The following is a 19,326-nucleotide window of genomic DNA, read 5'->3' on the forward strand; positions in this document are numbered from 1 at the left end:
AAGGGGTCGTGCTTCTTCACAAAGAAAAGCTTTTGACATATCTCTGATTATAAGCGAAAACATTAAATTAATTTAGATGATTAAATTAATCCATACAGAATTAAAAGTCTATGAATGATTTCCAAACCATTATGAAGACAGACTCATGCACTATATTTTTGTCAATCAGTTTTTCATCATAATTATATACAAAGATAGTAATTAGGGGGGTGCCGTTTCCATGTTTCGCTCGACAAATCACAAAATCATTGAAATTAAATTGAAATGTCTCTGAGACGATAAATCAGGATTACTGTGATTACTGATTTTTATACGTCAACTCTGTGAAAGACCAAGGGGAAAAATGGTTGATATGAAGCTGTGATACGGCCCCCTCCGCTCTGACAGAGCCACACTAATCGCACTGTGACATTAATCTTACAGCTATTGTATATGGAGTAATAAGAGGATTTCTCTCACGAAAATTGTGCACGTCGAAATAAAAGATGATAAACCACACACTTCTCTTTTTACTTTCTCCATTTTGTATTTTTCTATCAAAAAATTTAATGAGGAATCCGTTTTTTAGGGCTAAAAAAAAAAGGCTGAAAACTGTTGAGAGAGAGAATCAATAAGTTTTTCGCTGTAAAGCTTTGAATTTCCGGCGAAACATTCAATGTGGGAAGATCAGCCGATAGTCGGCTGACTGCAGATACTGTCAGCACCGGCAGCAGACTGGCATTCTGAGGAGCGGGCTAAATATGGTAGGCCTGGTTGAACCACATCCTGGAGATAGGGAAACCATAGCAACAGCAATGCAGTGCCATGGTGATAACAGGTCTGCTTCACCACAGCCCACAGACGCAGGAAGGAAGCCTCAAGCACATCTCTTTGTTTTCACAGGCAGTGTGTTTTACTCACTTTATACAAAAAGCAAATCATTTCAAAGAACAAAGGTAAATCAATGATGTTTCCACTGGTGTTTTTTGTGTCCAGGTCTAAGGGCTTTCATCACAGTGTACACCTGAGATGGAGCCAGCACATTTTGAACATATGACATTATAAATTTAAACTTAAACTTAAACAGGAGCCCGAGGACAATTTTCTGTTGTGATATTGAGTCAAATACAGTTTTAACGCTATTTGACTCAATATCACAGTGGCACTCAGTAGAGTGCACAACCTCCAGCCCAGGCCCCAACTGTTCTCTATGATTCAATCAATCCTCACAGCTAAGCCAACAAACCAATGCAGATCAGGAAATCATCATCTCCATTGATTTTTTTTTTTTCCATTAATAGTCATAAATATCACACAAAACCGTGTATCCCGCAATGTTAAAGAAAGTGATCCTGGATCTGCATCCCTCTAAGTTTTGTATTTCTGTAGTTTTTGCATCATCCTGCTGACAAACAAAACAACTGGCAGGGGTAAAAAACATAACCTCCATGGAGGACGCAACAAGGAGTTTACATCAGGAAATAAGTAAATTAAGCAACTGAGTGTATAAATAAGTGAATAAGAGAGAATATGTTTGTTCATGTCTGTGTGTGTGTGTGTGTGTGTGTGTGTGTGTGTGTGTGTGTGTGTGTGTGTGAGTGTGTGTGTGCAGGGGCCCTCGAGTATTTACGACAAACAGCAGATTTCAAGGGATTTGGAAGGATTTCAAGATTATAACATGATTACAGCAGCCAGCCACGGATGAAACATGTTGGAAACTGAGATGTAAAGCTCATGTCCTGCTCCTTTTGAAAAAGCATCTCATCTCTCTTAATATTTACCATCTGTGTTCATTCTTGATCCAGCTGTGGGTTGACTGTATCTGTACATCCTGCAATCATCTGTCCTGATGCACTGTGAAATGACATGGGATTTTGCAACTATACAAATAAACTGCATCAGTGTTTCCCCTAGGTTTAATATATGGTGGGGGGTGGGGGGTAGGGTTAAAAAAATGACTTTGCTCGGCATTATATGTCAAATACAATTTTTTTTTTAAAAATCTATTTGACTTTTAAGGGGGTTAGGGTAAGGAATATCACAGGATGTGTGACAGACATTTCATACAAAAACAAAGCAAGTTGTTGGTCTGGATGAGTTTAAGTTGTGCTTGCATGTATCTGACTGTCTACTGTTACTTTGTTGTGGAGAGAGGGGACAGGAAAACCAGTAACATGCTACAAAACAAATCTCCCGCACGCCTCTGCATGTGCACACAGAATACATATACAGACATATACTCACACAGACATCACACAAAGACTCTCTTTCCTAAAAATAACCCTTGTTGATCAAAAACCAACTAGAGCAAGCGTAATGCTGTACCACTGCAAACAACGCACAAACACTTAGACACACAGCTCCACGGCAGCTCAACATACGATGCCATTGTCACACACACTGGCCAGATCAGTGGCACATTGCGGCTAATCTAATTGATAAGGCGTACAATCTCTGGGAGCTGCTGAACCACACCTCTCTTACGCGCACGCACGCACGCACGCACGCACGCACGCACACACACACACACACACACACACACACACACACACACACACACACACACACACACACACACACACACACACACACACACACACACACACACACACACACACACACACACACACACACGCGCACACACAGCTACAGGGCGATGGCGGATTCAGCCTGGGGGACTTGGCACAGACCTCAGAGCTAACACTGATAGTAAGTGAAGACTTGTTCCATCTGACCTTATGATTTGGCTCACAGTCCCCTGTAGTAATACTCACTTTCTATTATAAGACCCAGTGCCCTGTGCGTCAGATGAAGCATCAAACCAGGAAAAAGAAAAAGGCAGCCGTTGTGTACTGTAGCATTCACTTCTCTTCTGGGGCAGCATCCAACAGACTTTTCAAGTTGTGTAGCTACGGTTAGTTTCACTTGGTTAGAGGAAAAACGACAGAAGGGCTTAGAAAAGAAAAACAAAACAGGTTAGAGGGCCTACATGTGAGCCAGACAGCGAAAAGGGTGACATAATAACTGTTGTTTAATATCAAATACTCATGACGACTTGTGGGACGTCACCTCGACACAACGGAGAGGGAGTTGTGAGCAGGAAGCAACACAGACGCGTGCACCTTGTGTTCAGTCGGCTGAAGTTTATCGTCTTAATTAGAATATGGTAATGAACAGAGAGCCCGTCTTCAAGGCTGGAATTAACTCCTGACTGAGGAACCGCTTGGACAAGATGACAGACTGTGTCACGCCACCGCATGTTGCCGGAAATAATTTCTGTCTGGGATCACAGATAATTAAAAAAAGAACACAGCTCGGATCATTTCCCGAATTAAAAACAAAACAGAATATTATAGAGTACAAAGATAATTGAGCTTTTGTGTTGTAGACACGAAGCAGCACAAAAGGACAATGAAAAATAAGGGTCAGAGAACCGCATGAACAACAATGTTTTGTTAGCATTTATCCATATTCAGATCCAGTTTCCGATCGACAGGGGCCCACATGTTGTCAGTATCTGTATGTGCAGTTGTATTTTCTATTGTGATCTGACCGTTAGGTTCTGGTATTCCTGGCACATTTAAATGCAGCTGACCTTGGCTCGCCGGCATCTGGCAGTCCAGTCGTGTCTCAGGCTTGTTGCTCTGGACAGAGTCACTCCACTGCTGGTCAGATATATGACCCTCAAGTTTATGGTTCCCAAGAACTTCGCTCAGTACGGTTTGTTGGCGGCGACTTTGGCCTGCTGGCATACCGTCCTGCTGCCGGCCGACAGTGGGGCAGCAGCCGTCAGCGGTAGAGTAATGCTCCCTCTGTCCCTGCTGAATGCTGCTGCTGTCTGTGTGTTTACGGCCTCCCGTCCCATCTTTTGACTCGCTGCCATGCCGCTGGCACTGTCTGGTGTGGCTTAATATGATTTGGAGCTCACGAAGACGCTGTAATACATAGCGCCTCTTCAGGTCCAGCAGCACTGTTCCATTACAACTCAGGCTTGGCTTGTTGCTTGTCGACATAGCCCGCTGCAAAAGGATACATCATAGAGTATGAATTGCAGATCATGATGATGATGATGATGATGTAAACGAGTTAGTGTGCAAAGTCTTAAGCGATGATGCAAATATGCAAATACAGGCACACATTCCCGCGTGCTGATTCACACATTTTTCTCTTCAGTCAAGTCAGAATAGGAAAAAATGAATAGGAGCTTGAAAAATCAAAATTTTAAATGAATCAATGTGTCAATAAACATGTCATTCTTTGAATGGAAGGCTATTGAGTAGTGAGAAATGGAAAAAAGGAATATCTCAGCATGTTGAAATGCATAGGATATAAAACACTAAGAGATCATTTGCGAGCCCTTCACGAGACAATTACCGCACATATTAATTCTTTGGATTACGCAATGTATAATATTTGGGTTAATTACCGCAGAATGGTTCCCAGCACTCCTCTCTCTCTCCTTGTGCCAGCTGCTCATCTGGGCTCTCTTCTGAAGCTGCATGCTGAGCTGCAAGAAAGACTCGTTCAGGCGGTCGATTTCTTCCTCTACACAGGATATCTGGAATAGAGGAAATGCTGAAGTAAGAAACGTGTCATGCTTGGAGGACAGAGATCCTTTTAAATTAACATACTGAAGGATTTATAATAAGTAAATATACCTGTGTCGGTGTCCCTTTTGGTGGCAAACCTGCAGAAATCAAACTAAACCTTTAATTATTCAGGATAAAACAACAGATTTTGTGTAGAGGTGTTAATGGAATTCAAACCGAATTAAGAAGTCAACGATAGAAATACATTATAATGTGCGATTGTGTGTCTACCAGAAACCCGCAAACAACGACGGGCTTCAGAATCGCTTCAGTGCTCATTGGCATGTTGTCACTAAAGTCACACACTGTGTGCACTTGGATATTGACCCATTCTTTTGGAACAAAAAGCTCTTCAGGTGACAGAGCGGGTGAAAATCCAATGTTTCTCTCCAGGACTTGCAATAATGATTGACTGATCTTGTGAACTTGAGAACTTTAATCTGAGACCCCATTTGGGTTTGTTCATTACTTTGTATTGGTGTGTTATTGTTGTGAAATAGAGGAATTTCATGGATTTCACAAAATAGCGTTCTATTATGGATCAATGGCAATACAACTGGGATCTGGAAGCATTAAACTCATCCCCACATAGGAAAGACAATTTGTACAAGACTCCTCGTATTAACTTTAAAGGTTTAACACTGATCAAGGGTCAAAACTTTGTGCTGAGGATTCTTTGTATATTTACTATAATTATCATGGTTTTTAAATTAACAAATTGCAACATGTCATGTTCTAAGCGTTGATTAATTTGGATTCTTCTACGATGATACATGTCTGTTACCATCACCATATTTACAGTTACTTTGCAGTGTTTCATGACATAACTGCATCTGACTGGAAATTTGCAATTGCCTTACCTGTGCCTGTGTCCTCGGCTGACCGGAGGTCAGAGACGAGCTGCTCCAGCTTGAAATACTTGTATTTCTCAAGTCTAAATGGGAGGATGGGCATAAAAAGTTATATATTTGAACGGTTTGGCTCTAAGGACACGCTAAACTCTGCTCCAGGGTTCACATTTCTTACCCACCTGCTAGCTAACAGGTGCTCAGTGAAATGTGCCTCAGTGGGAACTCTGGTGTTGAGAAATTCTTTAACCAATTCACCATGCTGCCCCGCTGAAGCATTGGATTTTGACTGTAAAAGAAGAGGCATAAAATGAATCTGCCCCCACCTGTGCAGTTAGAAGGATGATGTGTGGGGTTTTCAGCGCTCACTCACCTCTGCTGTGCTCCATTTGAAAGAGAAATTGAACAGCTGAAGGCTAAGAGCTGAAACGGCCTCATGGAGAGCTCGCATAAAGCCCTGGGGTTTGGGACCTGGAGAAAAATACATTTAAAAAAAGCTTTTTTTTTCCCGATTGTAAAGACGATTACATACTTAGTGCTTCCAAAGATGATTGTCAGAGCTATTATACTGCACTACACATGGCTGCTGTAATGCCAGGACAAAAGATTGGATTTTCAGGACTTACTGCAATGACCACTTTCCAATTACCTGACGCTATGTGGGCCATGGACTGCAGGACGATGGCGATAAAATGCCCCACGTGCTGAAGCTTTGCCTCGGACAGATAAAGGATTTGATTGGTCGCGTCAAAATGGAAGTCCCCCGAGCAATGGGCCAGCATGGCCTCATCAGAGGAGGATGGAGAAACAGGGATTGACTTGGCCACTAGCAAAAGCACGGAGGGGAACAGGGGGCGTTTTTCAAGTAGCTGCACCACCTGGCAACCGAAAAGGAAAACAGCAGCGTGTGGAGGTGAGAGGTCGTCCAGTGCAGTTGGGATGAGTTGCCCATCATGGTTTTCCTGGACAGAACGCTCTGAAGCTAAAAAACAAAAAATAAAAAAGAGAGAAAGGGATGTGTGCAATTGTTGTTGTTAGATTCAGTTTTTTCTTGTATAAATTTTTTTTATCATGTTTGTACCATTGTGGAGACGCTGACTAGGCTCAGCTGTGGAGAGACTTTGTAATGACTGCTGGATCTCATGCAGGGTCTTGAAAAGAGGAGATATGCTGACCAGCTTGGATAGATCATGGTCACTTAGACAAGGGGCTGCACTCTGTAGATGGACTGCGGAAAACAGAATAATTTCGCTGGTGTCGTATAACTTCCTGATGCTTCTGGCAATGCAGCAAACCTTTATGCAGATTTATTCTATACCTGGCTCACGGGCAAGAGCTTCCACTTTGGTCATATTCATCGATGAAAACTGTGGACATAATTTGGAAGTAATGGTAATTCTCCACTTAATTATTCCTAAAATGTGCTGAAAAACTGTTCAAAAGACACTACAGTACCTGTGTGTAACACATGTTGATGTCGCCGCGTTGTGTGTATCCAGCATGTGGCTCACAGTCCCTGGCATCATGAGGACCAGTATGACAGTATGGGAGGCCAGTCAAATCCTGGTTCTGCCAAGCTTCTCCTGTCAGCCTACACAACAGAGCTTCCACAGACCTGAGGACAGTTCCCAGTAATGCTACAGAGGCCTCAGCTGGGTTGATGGGAATATTCAGTTCCATGCATGAATAAAAAAAGAAGGAATAATAATAAAAATGCTGACTTGAATTTCAGCCTCTCAAAGCACAACAACAGATTATTATATACTGTACAACAGTTAGATGTGAGTCTATGGGTCATTAAATACAAAGGAAGTCGACAACTTGACAACTTGGTTTGAGGTACATGCATAATTTATAGATAGAGATACTTTACTGATCTGGAGGGAATTATAGAGCACCTCCAGTTTAACCAATGTGCTCAAGTAGCTCTCCTGTTAACATATGTTTAGGCACAAAATGTCTCATACTGTAGTATTTAATAGTACAACACTTTGTGAAAAGCACAGAGGACACAATTACTGTCCTGTCTGTACATTCAGCTGCTTCTGTCTACAACACATATAAAAGCTCAGGTAACATGCTGTTAACTATGGCTTCATATGTATGGAATAAATATGTGTTATCGATCCTCTCATCCAACTGTCAACAAGAAAGTGAACACACATTCTTTCCAAACACTTTTCAGCGATGGAAACCTTTCCAGTTTTACCTTGTGCATCTCTCTCTCCCACTCCGCTGTCAGAAAGTTTATCCCTCATTGCATTATGGGCAAGAAGCTCTTTGAGGAGACTCAGTTTTTTATGATCCATATTATCAAAGACATTCTAGAAAAAAAAACAACAACACAGTTTTACATAGTTTTCTTGTTGGCACTTGAGACCAAACGTTCTAGATTTTACATATCTTATGCATTCATATTGTGCCACTGTAGTGAAACTCACCTTGAGTGTTTCAGTCTGTTGACAAATGTTTCTGTAGAACTCCTGCGTGTCTTTGCGGTGTCGAGCCAGCTGTGAGGCTATGTGGAGGTTCTGATCCTCCAGTTTGTCGTACAGAGTTTTCACATTGAACTCCTCTAAATCACAGAGCCCAGATAGACTTCCTGAATGGGAGCAGTTAATATCAATAATATGTACTGTAAGTTAGAAATGGGTTGAAATAATGAGGAAAACATCATCACTTTTTCCTTCTAATTATTCTAAAGACCTGAGAAGATACTCTCAGGATTAATGAATGCACCTTAGAAGTCAAATGCTTCCATAACTGGGCTCCAGTAGTGTATAGGTTTCTAGATGGTTTTGGAAGGAGCATGCAATGGCTGATAAGTACTCAAATTAAGATTGGACAGGCTAACTATAGGGAACTACGGATAACAGTGCAAGTCATTAAAGTGTGATATTAGCCATTATTTTCTTTATCATCAGTCAAATGGGGAATAGGCTGTTAACTGCTACCGAGTCATGCGTGGTGATTTCATAATGATCCGATCAATGGACATTTAAACGTCTTATCAAGCTGCATGAATAATGCAATAAGCCCTAAGTGAGAACTCTACCTAAAAGTAATTTCAAACCATATCACACTCCAGCAGTGAGCGATATTGAAAAGCAGTCAAACGGAAAACTGTTGTCAAAGTTTGTGTGCGTGTGTTTGTGTGTGTGTGTATGCGCGTGTGTTTGTGTGTGTGTGTGTGCGTGTGTGTGTGAAATGATCAGTTTATTACTTGGATATTGAAGTGACATAGGAAGTAAAGACAGATAGCCTAATTTATTGAATTTAATGAAAACCTTTATTTAACACGTAACAATCCATGAACTGTGTACTTCACAGTTTTAGCAGAGTTTACTGTTTTGGTTTCATTTCTGTCCTGCTTGTTGACGTGTTTGAGAGGGAATATTTAGTCATCAGCAAGGTCGCCTTTGGAGCCAGAAGCACATGTTGCTAGGTAAGGATGCTGTGTCGTAGATTATATTTAGACAGAGATGGAAAGTTTCTATGGAGATATGGGAGAGGGAGGTTTTTGGATAGGAACAATGTGTAACAAATTAGGAATCTCCTCAATATATCGAGCTCGGTAATGAATGCTTCTGGACAAGACATCCACGGTTTCCATCTTCCCGATTCACCTTAAATTTCATAAATTTTCCCCATTACATTGATCTGGTGGATTTTAAGTAAAATTACTACTTTGGTCCAAACTGAAATACCTCTATAACTATTGGATTGTCATGAAACATGGTACTTGCTATTTTTCATCCAGCACCATCATCAGGTCCAAAATGAAACTTTTGAAATACTTTTGGTTTATGACTACAAAACGAACAAAACTGTACTTTAGTTTTAGTGCTAATTACTGAATATTTGCGTGATGACACGTTAAACTATCTCATAACAGAATATTGTGATGATTTCAGATAGAACAGAATATAATTCCCCAAATAATCTTTAATATCTGACTGGCTATAAGCTCACTGAGCACTCCACCACCACCACATGAGTCATGTTTCAAGAGGAAAATCGATATCACAGTATAATAAATATTGACTTTACCTCCCTTTGAAACAGCAGGTTCCTCAGCCTCTGCACCTTCTCCTACACCCCGACTGCCTAGGACGCACCCCATGCTCGGGACCGCCATGCTGAAAGGCAACACACAAGCCCCTTTTTAATCTTACACATTTGTAATTATATTTATGTGATTTAACAAAGTTTAGAATGACACGAAGGATGCCATGCTGCATTGAGCTTTAAACCTGTCATAGTACATTGTACTTAATGTGCTGCCTGTACACGCAGATTGTCAGCAATATCCTAACACGTGGATACAACATTATTATACCTGTGGTCACACCAACAGACCTGTCTCCATTGCAAACACACTCCACTGGACAGAAGGGCTCCCCGAGACTGCGCCACTTTGGCTTCATCCTCCACTGCGAGACGAGCCTTGCTTTGCTGGGTCGCAGGACCAGCATTGTGGTAGTCAGAACTACAACCACAACCAGCAGCAGACTCAGGACCCCTGTACACAGTCAGCATCTTGTTATGACAAAGTGTCAAGAGCTAATCCATCAAAAGTTAAACGGTAAAACATGACCAAATGACGAGTAGACATGAAAGGAAACACTGGGGATACACACCAGCTATCAATTCCCAGTCCGGCAGAAGGTTGAGTCTGTGCTGCTTGACAATCCCGTATCTGACCAAATGTGCCGGGGACATTGGCTGAAACACTGATGCCCTGGGATCGCACTCTGTCCCCTCCTCACTGACCACCACCACCATACTCCACTCTGGGACAGCACTGTCCACAAACACATACTTGCCTGTTTCTGGAAAGACGTGGGCAAACCTGCGAAAGGAACAGACATTTGTGGCGAAGACATACTCTTTCACAAAGTGTCATTTGAATTATTAACAACTTGAGGTTCTACCTACAGCATACGGACTCAACTCTACCTTGTGGAGTTAAAGTTTGTCTGTTTCATGAGCATCTGCAAATGTCTGAAGGCACCAAAGTCCCAGCTGGGGTTACTATTAAACAGGTGGTCTTTTTGATACACTGGGAAGTGACTCAAATGGCGGTCTGAGGGGGGTAAATTAATTTAGAGCAATGTTTTCATTATTACTAATAAAACATAAAATACGTCACAATGTTGTGAATAAACCAATATTCATGTGTGAAGTCAACGAAAGCAGTACCAGTGTGGTTGATGGTGAGATGGAAAATGAGCATGTCACCGGAGGATAAACAAGCAATGGGGTTGGGGATTCGAGGAAGAACAGCCGGGTCATCATCATCATCATCATCACCACCACCATCATCATCATCACCTGTGTCTCTCCTCTTTCTGGGTCTTGTATTCAGGAGTTCTGTTGGTTCTGAGTAGAGGTAAGTCAGCAACAAGTTATCAATAATCAGCTATTTTCCCGTAAAATTAAACCAAACGTGGAGTCAAAAATAATGATCAGAGACATGAAAACAAAACAAAATCAACCAGTATAATAAAAAGTCTAGTTACCTGATAGAAACGGATTGATGAGCCGTGTCTGCGTGGGAATCCAACCAAATACTCCTTCAGAGTCAAATTGGACCAAATGGATTTTCCCAAAGTTCTTTGCATGGATATCTGGTCCTAAAACATCCATTACAGTCTATAAGTAAACAGAAACAAGTTTGATGAGAACTGATGCAGCATCAAAGTACAGCATATTATATGCCTTCAAGAAAAAGAAAAATCATAACTTCGTAATTACTGACTATATATTTGAAATATACTACTATAACACAATGCTGGTTCAAATCAAGAGGCCTTGTTTCTGTCATATGATGTTTACATTGTTGTATGTACAATCTGAACATAATATTTAAAGAAAATCTAAATCTCCTGTTCTAGAGAAGAACCCACACATTGACATAACTGGGAACACTAGTCCTGACAATATATGTTTTGTTTTTTTCCATGGACAAACAAAATTATCAAGTTATGGCTGCTAGATATATCTAAAGCCGCTCAAGTGTACACACACAAAATATGCACATTCAAAGATGCTGAAACGAATGGAAACAGATGACACCAGGTAGCCATCCTGTTGAATGACTAAAGGATTTTTCCAAGCATGGAGGGAGGGGAGTTCATTAATCACGTTCTCTTCACTGTATTGTGCAAAGAAAACACAGAATCTGCAGCTGCAACATTTTTCCAGGTGTCCTGCTAAGACTGTCTGGGCAAGAACCTGATAAATGTTACATCCAGCTTCCCTCCAACAAACCAGTCTATTTAAACAACCTACAGTCTGACAAGCCTCTTTGTTTAGTACAAAAAACTAATGTTGTATTTGTGCATATTCTTATCTGGTGGTAGCAGATTCCAAAAAACCCTTCCTCTCATTCATACCCAGACTTTATATAATTGATTAGTACGTATAGGGTAAATAAAAATTGCATGTGCTGAGGTGTAGATGCTCATCAGTTTGTCGAAAACCCCATCCCCACTCCCTCACCCGTGCCCAGACAATGCTGTTTCTTTCTTTCAAGCTGAGCAGCAGGTGTCCGTCTGGTGAGAGCCGGGCAGAGAGCTGAGGCAGGCGGGAGAGGCAGGAGGTATTGCAAAGTTCCTCAGCCGACACATATCGCTCACAATGGCAGCTGGTGTGTCAGGACCAGGCAGATAAGAGAAAAGACAGAGAGCATATTCAACTATTTTATCTCCTCAAATATAAACCGTCACTCAATTGAATCCTGGTCTCCAGTAATGGCCTGGAGCACGGTGGACACAAACAAATGGGAAAAACAACAAGAGTGGATAAACTCCTGGTGCCAATGTGCATGCCAGTTAAGCATAATGTACATTTCTACCACTTTAATATGGATGTATCTCAAGTTCAGAATTTTTTGGGATGAGCAGTTGTTAAGAAAAAATGTAAATACAAAAATAAAATATTCCTTAAAAACCCTATCTTACAATAAGGTGGTTCAGAAATCTTGATAAAGTCTTTACATACCACAGTATCAGGTATCCATATTCCTCAAAAGTGGAATAAGGTCCTATCCAGGATTATCTGTTTGCATGTGCTACACATAACCAGGATACTTAAAAACCTGATCATAACCAGGATATTAATGCACATGTAAACAAACTCAAAAATGTCGCCCAGCCACTATTGGAGGAAATATGGCATTTACCACATTGGCATAATTGATCCCTTCACTACATACTGTATAGCTTTAGTAGTTTTAAAATTGTTAAGAGATTCATACATTCCCATCTCCAAATCCAGAGTTCCTCCATGTGGTCCGCAGGCGATATTACAGGAGTGGAGGGAAGGTGGCACACACTCTCTGGATGCTGCCAGGCGTACCTGTCCTGTGGCACAACGCCTGCTCAACTGAAACACACAGTTTCGTAACATCATTCATGATTGAACAAAGGTACAAAAGTAGATAACTGAAAGGTCAAGAAAATCCTGAGTCTAGATCTACCACTGACCTCAGGCTGGCAGTCCGATTCACTGTCAGAGGTGGAGCTTTTCAAATCCAGTTCATTGTAGAAGATAAAGCCAGTTCTACACACACATGAGCCATCAGAGTGCTGGAAGGCACGGTTCTTACCAATACAGGTACAAGAAGAGGAACCTGAGGAAAAAGGAGTGACGCAAAGGGCCAATATGATGAACAGAGATACCTTCCTCCTCAAAAACAAATGCAGACCCTGCTCAATGAAAATTAGCTGAATACCCCTATTTATGTTTGAATAAATTAAAGCTATGTGTATTCTTGGCTCAGAAAGAATACATTTTATATGATCTGAAGTTTTGTAGGAACATCTGAAAATGTCTAACCGGCAGGTGAGGTAGAGGAGCTTCCACAGGGAAAACAGGCCCTCTGGGCAGGCAGGTGGCTGAAGGTGCCAGCGGGACATGGGTAACAGTCAACCAATTTCTCAGCATGAGTGAGGTTACCAAAGGAGCCAGGGGGGCAGGGTATCGGTTGAGTGGATCCCATGGGACAGACGGACCCAAACGGGCAAGGGTTTCTTTTGTAGTGGTCACTACCTGTTTAATTAGAATAAAATTACACTTTATTGTGAGTAAAGCAATGCAATGAAACATGTTCTCCACGTGAAATTAGATCTGGGATGATTTGTGGTGGTGATTGCACTACAGTACCTGGGGGACAAAAGTATCCTGGTGGACACGGAAGGCATTGTGGGACTGGGGAGAGATCAGGACGGTAAGTGCCTCCCTCGCACACACTACAGCAGCTGCTTTTGGATCCTCTGAGCCCACTGCTGTTGACAGGCATGGAGCCCCCTTCGCAGGACTTGATGGCAGAGCTGTTGGCTGGGCAGTAGTGTGGAAAAGGACAGCTGTGGAGCATGGTAACAAGGTTATTTATAAAGCTTTAACCCACGCCCTGCAGAATCAGTCCGAAGCCAGGAGCTTTCGTCATGTCAACAATTTAGACAAACTTACAAACATGTGTTCATGTGCCAGGTTTTACAATATTAGAACTTTCATGCACTCACAGCTGTTTGGGGGTATTGAAGGAGTGGGATCCCTCAGGACAAAAATAACCTTCAGGACAAACTTGAGGCTCAGCAGTCTGAGGTCCACAGTATGAGCCAGCTCTGCACAGCCTCTCTGAGACTGCACCTGGAGTATGAGCAAAAACTCATTACCGCAGAACCCCACAACTCTCTTTAAAGAGAAGGGTATTAATTAAAATTAAGAGTTAAGAAATTAAAAAGTCATTACATACAGAGGCTAATATGGTAACATTATAAACTGTGCTAATAAACCCACCCATGGGACATTGATAAGAGGCCCTGCAAGGGATTCCCTCGACATTGGGCTTCCCTGTAGCCCGAGGGTCCGGGCAGAAGGTTCCCCCAGCACAGGTTTCACAATGTCTGGGTGTAGCAGCTCCAGGAAGTGGCCTCTTGGTGCCTGCGGCGCAGTAGATGGGGGGGCCAGAGCCACTGCACCAGTAACCAGGCGGGCAGGGACTGCTGGAGTAGTCTGTGAGCCCTGGAAAACAACCTATCACTTCACAAACTATAACCAATGCAGAATTACATCTGTTGTATCATTATCCACAAACTCTGAGCAGGACTTTGAGTAATAAAGCTGAACCATAAACCATAAAACAGAATTTCACCAATACAAGTGAAGTTCTTTTCTATTCATTATTTAAGAAGCCTGCATTTATGCATGCAAAGAACCAGGAAGGAGGGAGGAGGACGGTCATATCGTGGGCATTTTCAAACAGATAAATTAACAATATGGTGATTTTTAAACATTAAGCTTTTGTGAGGGATCTTGGCCTTGTTAGAAAAAAGGTATTCCCTTTGTAAATCTATCACTCAATCATTACTATAGTCTGCAGTCTGACCAGTTTGATATATAAAATGCCCTCAATCACATACCTCCTCTACTCCTTTATCTCTGACACACGTATAATACGTCTGCATACATAGCGAAATTAATACAATCTAGCAAGGTCATTTTCTTTGAACTGTCCTTGCAGATGGAAATTCAAACCCACCACTGAGAGGCATATTAAGGCACTTCACAGTTCATTATAGAGTTGGCACAGGATTTTGCGTAATAAAAACGGCCAAAGAAAACCTAAAATGGTCAATAATAGACATTTGTATGTAAAAGTGTACTTCATCTTTTTACAAAAGTGAGTTGCAGTCTGCCGTGTTAGATGCAGTGTGTCAGACCTGTGCTGTTACAGTGCGAACCAGGAGGGCAGGGCACGCAGTCACCCTTGCTGCCTGCTCCAGGGGTAGCTTGATAGGTAAACATAGGACATGGCTTGGGTCCTCCGCTGAAGTGACCGTCAGGCAGACCATCACAGTAATGACCGGCAGGACACAGATGAAGAACTGGATCTCCTGCAAACAAACAAAAGAAGAAAGGGTTCCAGCTATGGATGGGAAATTGATTGAATTTATTTCACTTTATTGATCTATTTTAATGCTCACCGAGCACTTGCCCTCGGCTGCATTTCACACCTGTTAACCTGTCATGAGCCCAAGCCTTGTCATAATTCCCGAGGAAGGGTACTCCCGGCTCTTTCTAATTCTCAGCCTGGTGGTTTTAACTGTAGTCATGGTCCTAGGAACCTGCGGATATCTACTTAAACTCAGTTTACATGAAATACACAATCAATGGAGTGAACTACGTGGCAGGAAAGCAAATGAACATTATGCTGTGCTCCAAGCATTGAACTGAAACCTCCTCATCTAGGCCAAATAAATTATTCATTTTATTACTGTCAGAGCTCTGAAACTACAGAATACAATGATCTTCCTGCTTTTACTGTCTGCACTGTCTTTAACTCAGCTATTTCTTTGCATAAACTCAAGACTAACTTATCAAATACAGGCTGCCTTGTAATTTAAACCATTTCCTGCATTTCCCCCTCTCAAAATGTAATTACAGTAGTAAAAAAAAACACTTCTAACCACTTCAAAATACACACAAACAGGCCATTATCAGCTCATACCAGGTTTACACCAGTACTGAGGTGGGCAGGGTAAGCAGTCCTGTAGGCTGGTACCTCCTGGTGAGCTTCTCACAGTATTTGCAGGACACAACTGAGCCCCCTCTGTGCCCTCTGGACAATAGAAGCCTAGAAGAAAGAAAGTGCTCAGTCTTACCAATTTTTTTTTTGTAATAGCTAAGCTTTAAATTGAATAACCACCCATATCTGATGGTGAGAACTAATTTGAGAAGTCAAAAAATTAGAGAATAAAATATGCATATCAGTGCATGTAGTCTGGATATCAATTGCTGGTAGCATTTCCTTTTTATTGCGTCCCATTATTATTTGCTTAATATCGAGGGAATTTCTTCAAAATTTGCTGCAAACATTCAGCGGGACTGATCCATGAACTGATCAGAATTTGGTGGACAAAGGTCATGGTGACCTCACGTTCTTGTGAACAGGATACACATTAGGAACAACCACTCATTTTGTCTCAAAGATGAGCTGATCAGGTTTTGGTGGTCACAGTTTGATAAGTTAAATTCCACCCCAGAAAAAGGTATAAAGTCTGAACTACATACAGTAAATAATATGAATCTGAACCAACATGGAATTAAACTGCAACTGGGCTGGTTGGCAGAAGAATACAACATGAGGTGGTCATTGCAGTTTATCCATGTATTGTACCTGGCGGACATGGTCCGGCACACTGCACACCCCACTGACACTGGGTCAGGTTAAACACTGGGCCCTGAGGGGTGAAATCTGCACTCCCAGAAGCACACAGATACCCCGCGGCACAGAGGCCCAGAATCCTCCCAGTCCTGCAGAAAATATACACAAAATTACAGGATTCACTGCAGACACACAGAAACACATATATACACAAACAATAACATTTCAGACACTAAAATGCATCCTTCATTAGATAAATAGAATTATGATGACATCGTTTCTAACATTTCCACCTTCCACATTCATTACATTCATGTAAATGAAGATGTTCATTTGTCTGCTCAGTGATCCGTGACTCTTGAACGTGTTCTATTCCATCATTCTGCTAATTGTGTGTAAAATCAAAACAGAGATGAACCTTTGAGCGAGCGTTTGTGTGTGTGTGTGTGTGTGTGTGTGTCTGTGTGTGTATGTGTGAGTACAGGATGTGCATGTGCCATATTCTGCATCTGTAAGTGTATATAGATAGGGTACATGTCATGTGAGTGAAATAAGGGCACATTGGAGGACTTTGGTATGCCTATCACCAGGGGTTTCATGCATCCAGTGAACAGTACCTGCAGAACTTCCCAGAAGGGCACGGTAAACACTCTCTCTCTTCCTGAAGTCCTCCCTTGTTTGGATGAGTGTATGTCCCATTGGGGCAGGGCTGAGGCACCATGGTGCCTGGAGAAAAAAAAGAGATGCAATAGAATAGAAGCAACCTGCACGATTTACATTGTTATCGCCACAAAGGCAATGACTACCAAAAGGTAATACTGTATCTTGCAGCTTTAGTTTTTCATTAAACTAAATCTTTTTTAGTAATTTCTGAGTCATTGCTCTCTCCAGGATGGTTCAAAATGTTAAACAACAACTCAAGGAATAGTTCATCATTCTAGAGAACAACCTTAATAACTTTCTTTCTGAAAGTTAGATGAGAAGATCAATATCACTCTCAAGTCAGTATGGTAATTATGAATCTACTGCCAGCAGCCCATGCAGTACAATGGACCACCTCACATTTTGTGCATGCAGAATTCAGTGTGTTTATTAGTGAACTGTAGAGATGCCGGTAGGCAGATTGAAATTATTTTCCCTAAAGTGTACCTGCAGGGCAGAAAGAGTGCGGCGGGCAGGGCCATGGCTCCCCCACAATGGCCTCCTCACAGTAAAATCCAGGTCGGCAGGGGATACAGCTGTCTGAGCCTGGGTTCGGCTGGTACTCTCCTGTGGGACAAGGTAATGCCAGGGCAGAGCCTTCTGGACAGTAGTGGCCCTAAAAAAGAATGACAATGACAATGGTGGATCTGAGGGGTGGCATTCAATGTAGCAGGACATTAATATTAATCAATGTGAAACAAGCTTTTCTCTGAGAGATTCAGTGAGGAAATACATACGAACAATGGATAAGAACAGGGAAGACAATACCGAGAGAAGAATAGTAGAAGAGTGTACAAATAACCTTCACCTTGGGACAGAGGAAGGCATATGGAGTAGTTGAAGAAAAGTCAAAAGGGCAGTGGAACCCAGCAGCACAGGGGCCACTAGGGTTGGCCAAACCTTCAGTGGAGCAATAGTGACCGGCAGGACAGGCCGAGCAGCTGTCCGTGGACACACCTCCTATGACAGGAGTGAAACAGATAGTGATTCAGTCAGACAGGCAGAGATCCCATTATGACCTCTTTCATATGTAGATGCGAGCTCCAAAATAATAATGTTTCTATTAATCACACAATGGTGAAAAAGAAAAATGCCCTTTTGTGGCGAATGTGAAAAGTAGGTGTACCGGTGGTCTCGCGAATACTGCCAAGAGGGCATGGAATTGGGGAGAGGCACCCCGCTGGACAGTAGTGGCCCACAGGACAAGGGCCATTCAAGGGGAAGTCGTCAGAGCGCTGTGGTGTAGGTCCCATGGCCCCACCTTCGCAGTAGTAACCCTGCAAACAAGAACCTACAAATACAATCAACACCAGTTTGGTTAGCTATTACTAAATCATCTTACTACTGTAGCATGGAGCATTGTGCATTTTGCCAAAAGTTTTAAATTGCATTACCACATAGGTATGTGTCTGATCACCTTGTGGCACTGATGCTCCATATGAGCTGCAGAACACTCCAGCGGAACAGGGGGTACATAAAGAGAGAGAGTGGGCTCCTGTCTGGTTGTTGAAAGTCCCCGGAGGGCAGGGCTGAGGCAGGGCGGTTCCGGTGGGACAAAAATGACCTACAAAAATACACATTATCAATATCAATATAGTACATTAATATTATTGTAGCATATTCCACCAATGGATTATTTTCATCACGCTCACCGGCTGGGCAGATAGAGGGCTCTTGAGTGGCTGAGGAGGAACACATTGTCCCCTGGGGGCACGTTGTGCAGTGGGCTGCTCCAGGGGCAAGACTGTAAGTGCCAGGCTCACAGGGCAACTCCCTCGTTGAGCCAACAGGACAGCTATGGCCAGCAGGGCACAAGTAGCCATGGGAACCATCTGAAGGGACGGGACTGTTGCTGCCACCCAGGCACACATACCTGCAGGCATCAACCGCGAAAACAAATTTTGTATCACAAATATTGCAACAAGCTGTCATTAGCAGCTTTCGCCAATCTGCCGCGAAAGAAATGTAATTTCTTTAAATTCAAATTTTCAATTTTAGAGAAGCACTGATGTGAAAGCAAAGGCAATGGAAAATA

General features: G+C 42.2%; 1 protein-coding gene across 1 annotated transcript in view; it reads right to left on the reverse strand.

Moving 5' to 3' along the window:
- Positions 1–2,992: 2,992 nt before the first annotated feature.
- si:ch211-286b4.4 overlaps positions 2,993–19,326 on the reverse strand; it is a 53,011-nt gene continuing 36,677 nt past the window's right edge. The window contains exons 71-104 of the mRNA XM_047335450.1: positions 18,944–19,164; positions 18,709–18,855; positions 18,418–18,582; positions 18,100–18,251; positions 17,739–17,907; positions 17,207–17,315; positions 16,602–16,738; positions 15,933–16,058; positions 15,145–15,318; positions 14,222–14,446; positions 13,945–14,071; positions 13,586–13,785; positions 13,259–13,471; positions 12,907–13,052; positions 12,678–12,805; positions 11,921–12,065; positions 10,939–11,071; positions 10,619–10,798; positions 10,376–10,502; positions 10,057–10,268; positions 9,776–9,938; positions 9,467–9,555; positions 7,858–8,018; positions 7,626–7,740; positions 6,872–7,068; positions 6,735–6,783; positions 6,498–6,644; positions 6,066–6,398; positions 5,790–5,887; positions 5,599–5,705; positions 5,429–5,502; positions 4,638–4,666; positions 4,406–4,537; positions 2,993–3,998 (exon numbers count right to left, since the gene is read on the reverse strand). Coding sequence (XP_047191406.1) covers positions 3,435–3,998; positions 4,406–4,537; positions 4,638–4,666; positions 5,429–5,502; positions 5,599–5,705; positions 5,790–5,887; positions 6,066–6,398; positions 6,498–6,644; positions 6,735–6,783; positions 6,872–7,068; positions 7,626–7,740; positions 7,858–8,018; positions 9,467–9,555; positions 9,776–9,938; positions 10,057–10,268; positions 10,376–10,502; positions 10,619–10,798; positions 10,939–11,071; positions 11,921–12,065; positions 12,678–12,805; positions 12,907–13,052; positions 13,259–13,471; positions 13,586–13,785; positions 13,945–14,071; positions 14,222–14,446; positions 15,145–15,318; positions 15,933–16,058; positions 16,602–16,738; positions 17,207–17,315; positions 17,739–17,907; positions 18,100–18,251; positions 18,418–18,582; positions 18,709–18,855; positions 18,944–19,164 — 5,494 coding nt within the window. The 3' untranslated portion in view covers positions 2,993–3,434. The remainder of the gene's footprint in view (positions 3,999–4,405; positions 4,538–4,637; positions 4,667–5,428; positions 5,503–5,598; positions 5,706–5,789; positions 5,888–6,065; positions 6,399–6,497; positions 6,645–6,734; positions 6,784–6,871; positions 7,069–7,625; positions 7,741–7,857; positions 8,019–9,466; positions 9,556–9,775; positions 9,939–10,056; positions 10,269–10,375; positions 10,503–10,618; positions 10,799–10,938; positions 11,072–11,920; positions 12,066–12,677; positions 12,806–12,906; positions 13,053–13,258; positions 13,472–13,585; positions 13,786–13,944; positions 14,072–14,221; positions 14,447–15,144; positions 15,319–15,932; positions 16,059–16,601; positions 16,739–17,206; positions 17,316–17,738; positions 17,908–18,099; positions 18,252–18,417; positions 18,583–18,708; positions 18,856–18,943; positions 19,165–19,326) is intronic.

Source organism: Scophthalmus maximus, chromosome 11, assembly GCF_022379125.1.
Source record: "Scophthalmus maximus strain ysfricsl-2021 chromosome 11, ASM2237912v1, whole genome shotgun sequence".
NCBI classification, from domain to species: Eukaryota; Metazoa; Chordata; class Actinopteri; order Pleuronectiformes; family Scophthalmidae; genus Scophthalmus; species Scophthalmus maximus.